General features: G+C 28.2%; 1 protein-coding gene across 2 annotated transcripts; it reads left to right on the top strand.

The window, feature by feature from the left end:
- LOC18594849 lies at window positions 4,569-8,427 on the top strand. 2 transcript variants are annotated; one of them, XM_007022506.2, is made up of 4 exons: window positions 4,569-4,922; window positions 7,706-7,759; window positions 7,866-8,076; window positions 8,234-8,427. In XM_007022506.2, the coding sequence occupies exons 1-4, from the start codon at window positions 4,884-4,886 to the stop codon at window positions 8,236-8,238; spliced, it is 309 nt and encodes a 102-aa protein (XP_007022568.2). In that variant the 5' UTR covers window positions 4,569-4,883; the 3' UTR covers window positions 8,239-8,427. The 2 variants fall into 2 exon arrangements, with proteins under 2 accessions (XP_007022568.2, XP_017979610.1); XM_018124121.1 differs by lacking the exon at window positions 8,234-8,427 and having other exon boundaries at window positions 4,570-4,922; window positions 7,866-8,211.

Genomic DNA, 8,894 nt, shown 5'->3' with positions numbered 1-8,894 from the left:
TTATCTTTGTTTAACAAGAGAATCAACATAATTGATATCTAATTTATATCCATCTTCTCCAAAAGGAAATAGTAACAAATATTGCATTGCCATGAAAGGAGGATGAAGCTCACTTATTCGTTTAAGTACATTAGTTCTATGCTCCACTCTAATGTCATGACTACTACTAGATTGTCTTATATCCCCAGCAACTAATCCAACAAGTTCTGATCTAGTAGGAGTTGCATAAGTCCTATCTTGACTATTCTGTGCACCGAGTAATTTCAATTAAATTGAAACATTAGTTGATTCTCTAAACATGTCTCTTGTTTGTCTAAAGACTTTAATTATTACATAAGTTTATCAAATATTTTAATCAAACCTTCCACTATAAATTTATCTATCACATCACTGGTATTTTTATCTGTAAAAATAGACATTCTATTGGAAACCTCATTATTAGTATCATATATAATTGTGTAAACTTAGGTTTGTGTCCTATTGTAGGAAGTAAAGAGTCAATGAGATGATGATACTGTCCATTAATTGTAAAAATATATAGACCTGCACTATTGTTTATGCTATTATCTATTCTACCACTAATAAAAGTAAATTGAAACATAGAGTTGTAAATACTAATATTCTCTCTAAATGTACTACTTTTATTATTTCCTTGATAATCTAATAAAGAACGTAAGAACCTTGATGTAGGCCTAAATGAAGGTAATCGAACCATAACTTGTTGACAAGACAATGTAAATGTACAAAAATTTGTAATTTGACTTGTATCTACACTTTCTTCGTACCACATTATAGCACCGTAAAAAGGACATACATAATTTGGTCCACCAAAGTTAAGTGTTGAGTAGTATCTTTCTATTATGTATGTAGGAATTAATAATAGGTCCCATAAATCACACAATTAATAATTCCGAAAAGTAATTACTCTAATTGAGACATTACTTACTTGTATGCCCAGTATACTTAACTCATTCAACCTTTCATTTATTTGTTCTTGTCGTTCAGCTCTAGAATAAAGAATTCTATCATATCCTTAGTGTTTTCCAAAGAGAAACAAAATACAAATTCAAAAATATTATGACAACTACAAATTAAATAGACAATCATAAGGCAACAATAGCTTTTTAACCTAATACTTTATAGAGCTATGAATATACCTTGGACATGAATCATTCCTTCTCTACTACTGCTTGACCCAACAATGACTGTAAACTAGTCATTCATAATGGGCAAATCATATAGATTTTCAAAATTAAAATCACATGTCCCTAAATATTGCTGTGATTGATGATCAATAATTGGAACATCATATAGATTTTCAAAAGGAAAATCATACGATTTACCATTTTCATGATGACAGAATGAACTGCTACAGTTCAAATCACTATGAACAATTGTGCTATCAAGAGTTTGAATGACATTATTATTTGCTACTACAGAATTTTCTCCCATACTAAATGACCAAGCGGGATTGTCAACAAAAAGAATATAAAAAAACCAATCAAATGAACAATCAGCAATATTTGAAGACTTAGTGCCTTGTTTATATCTTGCTCTTTTTCTCAAATGTTCACTTGACATTGTATCTGTAAAATATATAAAAGATATTAATTACAATAAATAAGAATTTAAAATAAGTTCATAAATAGTTATCAATCAATTACACAACTAAGCCTATAAATTTACTTGCACACAAACTTAGCAATACAAATTGACCTTACTTTTATATGTTGTATCCATATGAATCTTTATTTTATGTATGCCATAAATAGTCACTAATGAAACCAAAAATAGCCACTACTATACAAAGAATAACTGCGATACAACTAATCTTGTATGGAACAAATACTACTAACAATGAATATCTATTAAGCTAAAACAATTCATATATAACCAACAAAAAAATAATGGAACATAGAAAGTAAGTTACATTAGTATCAAAAGACAACACATATAAGAACAGAATAAGAATCAATAAATACTTAAAACTTACTTGTCAGAAATTATATTAAAACTTACTTGTTTAAATAACTTCTTTGAAAGATAGCTTCAACAAACAACTACAATAAAACCCTACGAATAAATTACACTTAACACCAAATTCTTCATGCACATAAAACAATTAACTCAAGTGTAATATTATAAAATTATAGCAACAAATAATAAAAATAAAATAGACAGTACAATGTAATAACCAGAAATTCCAGACCCAGAAATTCCAATAATAAATAATTTAACACGTTTAGAACAATCGAGCTCATAGCAACAAAATAAAAAAATTAACCAACATTTAATATTCAAATCTTATATTCTTTAGGTCTTAGCATACAATACAATCTATCACTGAGACAGGAAACATTTTATGATAACTTTAAATAGTAAAAAGGTTAAACAAAATAACTTCCTTTAAAAACAAACAAAAAGCCACTGGAATGACTATAACAATATAAAGGGTTACAATTTGTAAACATCAAACTCACATCAAGAAAACAATAGGAAAACATCAAGAAATGCCCAACCAGCAAACAATAGAATCAACAAAATAATCTAAGATATCAAACAATAATAAGAAGAAAATACAACCTTGCCAACCAATCAAGTAAAGAAAATAACAAAAAAAAATCCACCGAAGGAAAAAAAAGACAAAGAAACCCTTAATATAATATAAAATAATTAAAATTAATTAAAAAATTTTATATAACATAAGAAATAAAATCTTCCTATATAAAAATCTCTATTTTACGTTTTTGTTTCTACCTTTTTCCTTTCTTTCCATTTTCAGTTTTTTATAAAATTATAGAAAGTAGAAGCAATTGAGGTGCAAAGATTTGGCCAGGTGGAACTTCCATTCAATTTCTTAACTCAAATTTTATAAATTGTTATATTTATATAGTATAGATGATAAGTTTTTTTGTTCAATACTATATATACATATATACATTACACACACACACATATATAATAAAAAAAAAGAAAAAAATTAATATCAGAAGAAATTATGGACAAAAAGAAAAAAATCATTTTTTTAATATGTATTAGATTATTTTTGTTTAGACCCTGCTGAAATTTTACTTTTATTACTTACCTTTTTGTTTTCAGAATAATGGAAAAAAAAACAAGATTTAATAGCAAAAAAGAAAATTCACATTTGATCAAGAATGAAAAAAAAAATCATTTAAAAATCATGTAGATGTAAATATAATTACAATAATAAAATCTCATATTATTCTGACATAAAAATTAAAATTTATTAAGTATTAAGAATTGTTGTTTATTGTTGGCGGCAGTGAATCATCTCAAAGACCTGGCTCTCTTGATTTTATAACTCAGATTGGATGTAACCGGGCGACTCTTGCAACTGCCTTTCTCTAAAGCAGTTTGCCACTCAATTTTATATATTTTAGTTTTCAACGATACTTGATAAAATTCAAGATGGTCTTCCATGTCACATTAATAACAATATATTTTTTATATTACTTTTATTATTTCCATTTGTTTTTTCATTGTTTATCCACTTCTAGTGAATTAAAAATATTCATCTAATTTTTAATGGGTTATCCACTTCTGGTGGTTTAGTGGGTTAAAGTATCCATTTACTTCTAATGGAAAAATTATCCATCTACGGCAAACTTATATAACCACTTCTGATGGTAAAATTATCCATTCACTTATGGTGATCAAATTATCCTTAAAATTAAAATAATAATAGTATAAATTATTATGACGACCTCTTTCATGTTTATGATCATAATTATTAAATGAAGTTGCATTTATTTTAAAGAATGGATGGATTTATGATCATAACCAAAATTATTAAATGATATCGCATTCACTTCATAAAATAGATGGATTTATGATTTTTTATTAGTATCTCATTTCTCACATTCACTTTAGGAAATAAACATGAATGGATTTTCATTAATAGCTTTATAATAATAAATTCACTTTCCAATAAAGGGACAAAATACAATATACACTATATGATAGCAAAATTCATATTAAAGTTTAGGGAATGAAAACACCAAAAGGATATTAAGTTATTTACCTGATTTTTTAAAATCAGAAATTAAAAACCAACCATTAAAATGCTTTTAAAGCTTGGAGATGATGACAACAAAATAATACCAACACTTACTGATTTGTTGAAACTAGAAATCAAAGACCAATTATTGAAATTCTTTTGAAACTTGAGAGATTAGAGAATCATGTTGATAACGTGTTATGAAATAAATCTTAAAAAAAATAGAGAAATATAAAAGAAAGTATTAAAACGAAAATAAAGTATTTAGAAAGATTAAGAAGATCTTATTCAAATGTGTACTTACAAATGAAGCTAAGGGACCTATTCATAGACTAATAACTCCTTATCAAGATTAAATTTATAAGATAAAAATAATATTAAGAGATTATATGGGAGGATTAAATCCTAATCTCCATCGAATCTAATATATATTTAAATCTAGATATATATATATAATATAAAGAGATATTTATAAAAATATTCATAATAGAATTGTCTTTTATTGCTGGTTGTAGTGAATCGTCTCAAACGCCCGACTCTGTCGATTTTATAAGACAGATCGGACGTAACCACGCGACTCTTGCGACTGCCTTTCTCCAAAGCAGTTTTCCGCGTCGACGCTTTTTATTTTCAATAAAGCAGCCTACCTTTACTTCAGCGTCAACTCTTCTAATTTGTATTTTCTTTTTATCGAAGTTTCGTGGAAAGAGCCTCTTCGGCAGGATCCCGACAGATGGCATGTTTTTATATAAAGAGTACGGTTTATACTAGAAGCAGAGTCGTGCATTCAGCTAATAAGACCACCGGAAAAGGAGGAAGGGAAGATTATTAGGCTTCTTCGACTGCGAATAGAAACAAGAGAATGGTGAAAGGCCGGTCTTCAACTCCACGGAAGCAACTGGTATAGATTAAGAAATTTCATTTGCAATACTTCTTTATTCTTTTTCTTCTGTTTTTTTTTTTCCATGCATCTTCATTTACTATTTCTGTTGTTATATTAGATAGTTGTTTGAAGAAAAGCGTTGAGACTTGATCCAATTTCATGAGTAGGATGGCAAATAAGCACACTTCGGCCCAATTTCATCCGGATCCATCTTGATCGGATGCAGATTGGTTCGAGTTGAACTGTGAAAGTCAAAGTACCTTGATCAGATATGATCTTGATCTAGCGAAACGTTTCGAAAGAGTCAAGTCGGGTTTAGGTCTCGGAATGATCCGTTAGACTACATCCCTTTGCCATCTCCATCATGAATGATTCCAAATAGACAAGTAATCAAGTTGAATCTGATGAACATAGTGAAAAGTTCGAGTTGACTTGAATGAAAAACTCAAGTCTTCAAATTCGATCAGCTTGCACCAGATCGAATTTCATTTTTCTGATACTAGAATTAGCTCGAAAGATATTTCACTATGAGCTCAACTTGATTGCAATCTATTTGTGGAATAAAAAGAATTTGTATTATAAATATAATTGGTATCAACGACTTATTTATGCTCGAGTCAAATATCAAAGCACTCGAACAAAATTTTATTGGTCAGCTGAGCTTGAACTTATCTCAAAAATAACGAGTAAGTTCAAGAATGTTGCCAATTGAACTTAAACAATTGATAGTAAACGTTACCTTTGTTGCTTTTCTTCTTTTGGAATTAAAAAAGAAGGCAAAGAACATCACCAATATTAAGATAACTGGTTAAGTTGACTCAAGTTCATACCTCCATATCCGAAGTTATTAAATCTAATCAATGGTTAGAATGATTGAACCGGTTACTTCGATCATGAAACAAGTTGGGTTCTTATGTTAGATCATGTAAACGTAGTTCAACCTATAAGTTTTTTTTTTTTCAAATTTTTTTTGGTATTAAACTAGTATTGACCTAGTTACATGGGTTTTGACTCAATTCCAAAAAATTAAATTAAATGAAAACCACTTAAACTTTACTAATAGGATGAACTTTTATCTCAAGAAAGAGATAAATCTTTATAATCATCAAGTCGAATATTATATTTTTGTATATTCTTAAAATATTTATTATTTAAATGTATAATTACATATTTTTGTAAAAATAGATTTAAATAAAAAAGTATACTATTCTACTATTAATTCAAGGTTGAACCATTGACTTAGTATTCCAAGATCTTCACCAAGATCCAACTAATTTTGATAAGGCATGATACTTAAAAGAACCTTTGAATTATTTTTTATTTTAAATCAAAAAAGCTCTTATAATTAAGAGTTAGTTATCATTTTTACGTTATGTGTTACTAACGTGACGTACAAATATATTACTAAATAATGCCTAGTTTGTTGACGTGACATGATAATAATGTTACATAATATTTTCACTCTCAACGATAATATCACGTGAATATAAAAAGACAAAAGATGTTTTAATTAATGATAATTAATTAATTATTAATTATAAAAATTTGTTTTATCAAAAATAAAAATATAAAAATTTGATTAAACACAATAGAAGAGTAAAAATTTATTTGAATTTTTAAAATTTTTAGTGAATAAAATTTTAAGCATTATACCATATGATAACTATGCTAAGATCTTTTGGAAAGAATTGTATACTAAACGCAATAAAAGTGGCACCCAATATCCCCGGTATGGTTCAATCATCCCCTTATTGTACTAGTCAAGAGTTTTACGGGTCTTACATGGCCACTAAACCCAAAAAAAAAAAACCACAAAAGTAGAGTTACATGTCGATCGCCCTTTCGCTTGTACAACGTTTTCAATGGAAAATCTGTGTTAATCAGATCAATGGAAGCAAGTTGAGGTATTCACGGATTCTTTTAAGTTGGACTTATAAGGTCTCATTTTTAACTTACTCATCTAACTATTATTTTATATTAATATTTTAGTATTCTTAAATACATTTTAAAATTTTAATTAAATAAAAAATATATTATATATCAATAAAATAATATAATAGAACCAAGTTAGACTCAAGGTTTAAAAATCTAGGTTCAAGGCCCACTGCAGACGTGTTGGGCTTGCAGGCGTAGATAGATAGCTTGATTTTTAGACACTTCTAAAAGCAAGCATTTTCTTTTTCCCCTTTAGACATTAAATAAGGTTTAAAGAGCAACGGATTAAGTATCATCAATTAGACCGAAATGAAGTCAATTGCATATAAAATAAATACTTGAGACTCTAATTTTAATATTTTGATCTGAATCTTAAAATGATAGGTGATATTTATGAGTGTATGAGAATTACATCTCATTTTATAATTCAGAAGCTTGGTGAAGGTTTCCTTAAATAGAAATAAAAATATTAATCATTGACCAAAAATAAAAGGATTGAGATTTAGCATGACAAGTACTCCATTTCAAAAGGTAGGATAACAACAGCTATATACAGTAACCTTTTTTGTGTATCATTTTATAAATTAGTATAGTTTTATATAATATAAAATATTTTTAAAAAATATTTAAATAATAAAATAATATGTAAATGACTCGAACTTGACCTTAAAAAAGATTAATTTGAGTTAAGCTCGGTTCATAAACACCTCTAACTGTATGTAAACCCTTAAGGGCCAAGTTAATGAGTTTTTTTTTCATCATCATCATCAACATCATTATTATTATTATTATTATTATTATTATTATTATTATTATCTTTTTTCTTTTATTTTTATTAGCAATAAGAGTGTTGTATTTGTTTGCAGAAATCGAAAGTCCCCAAAAAGAAACATCGTTGGTCGTGGAAAAGGAAGATTCAGGTATCGTTGCATTCTTTAATTTGCTTTCTCTTTGTCTGATGAATCTTGATTTGATCTGCTTTGTGTTCCGATTATTGTACTAATTAAACCATTTAACAATGAAAAGGAAATGGAGATGGAAACAAAATGGTTCGAAGCAGTGTTAGCCGAGAAGAGGGCAGAACTGAACCACATGGAACGGGCTGAAAGGAAAGCGAAGAAAAAGCTAAGAAAGCTTGAGCAAAAAAATTCAGAAACCAAGAAAGGCAATCGTCTAGCAGCAATGAACATTGCTCGGATCCAGCTCGGCATCGATGCTATCCTTGATCTGTTGGATGGTAATTGATGGCCATTCCCACTGTCCCAATTGTTTTCTAGTCATCTAACTCATACATTGAAAAGAGTTTCCATCATGCGCATCTAGAAAAAAAAGAAAAAAAAAAAAGAGTTTCCATCATATTATTTTAATTTTAATTTTTGTCATTTTATTTGCAGATTAAATTTTCTTAATGAATTATATTGCTGGGGTTTGCACGATAGTCGTCCATTGGGGACTCCCTCCTACAGAGATAGATCCATCCTTATTCGTATTTTAATCCTTTTCTTTAGCCTATTTCTTGCTTTGTATATCATCTTGTTACGGATTTTTATGTTATTTACAATAGTAGTACTTTTATTTTCACTTCTTACGAATGGGGTTATTATAAGTTGTTTTTGAATAATCGGCAAATTTTCAAGTTTATTTTTTTATCAAACTTTAATTATATCATTATTAAATTAGTCTACCATATCGGCTTAGCACCATATAGCAAATTATAAAACAGAAGGTTTATGGGAAAAGGAAGGCTGCCATTCTCTATTACCATGTGTTTATATTACAAATTATGCAAGTGAGAAGTACTATAAATTCAAAAACAGCTAAGATTACAAGAAGATAATTGTTATTCAAATATTACTACTTGATAGGGTTGCATTCTCATTTTTTGAATTTCTTGAAACATTGATCATTAGCTACTCCTTTATCATTTGAAATCTCGTTTCCCTCCAATATGTCCTTCAACGATTGCGAAACCATTTGTGATACACCAATCTGGATAACAAAAAATGAAATTTGGCAAGTAATAATGCTTTAGTTAATGCATCAGCTATATCTTGT

The sequence above is a fragment of the Theobroma cacao genome, chromosome 7, assembly GCF_000208745.1.
Source record: "Theobroma cacao cultivar B97-61/B2 chromosome 7, Criollo_cocoa_genome_V2, whole genome shotgun sequence".
Classification (NCBI taxonomy): Eukaryota; Viridiplantae; Streptophyta; class Magnoliopsida; order Malvales; family Malvaceae; genus Theobroma; species Theobroma cacao.
This window is presented reverse-complemented; position numbering and strand designations above follow the sequence as displayed.

Excerpts from the sequence above, each read along its gene's own strand:
- LOC18594849 (XM_018124121.1), top strand. The coding sequence starts at position 4,884 with ATGGTGAAAGGCCGGTCTTCAACTCCACGGAAGCAACTG. Across the intron at positions 4,923-7,705 it reads CAACTCCACGGAAGCAACTG|AAATCGAAAGTCCCCAAAAA; the intron begins GTATAGATTAAG and ends ATTTGTTTGCAG. Across the intron at positions 7,760-7,865 it reads CGTGGAAAAGGAAGATTCAG|GAAATGGAGATGGAAACAAA; the intron begins GTATCGTTGCAT and ends AACAATGAAAAG.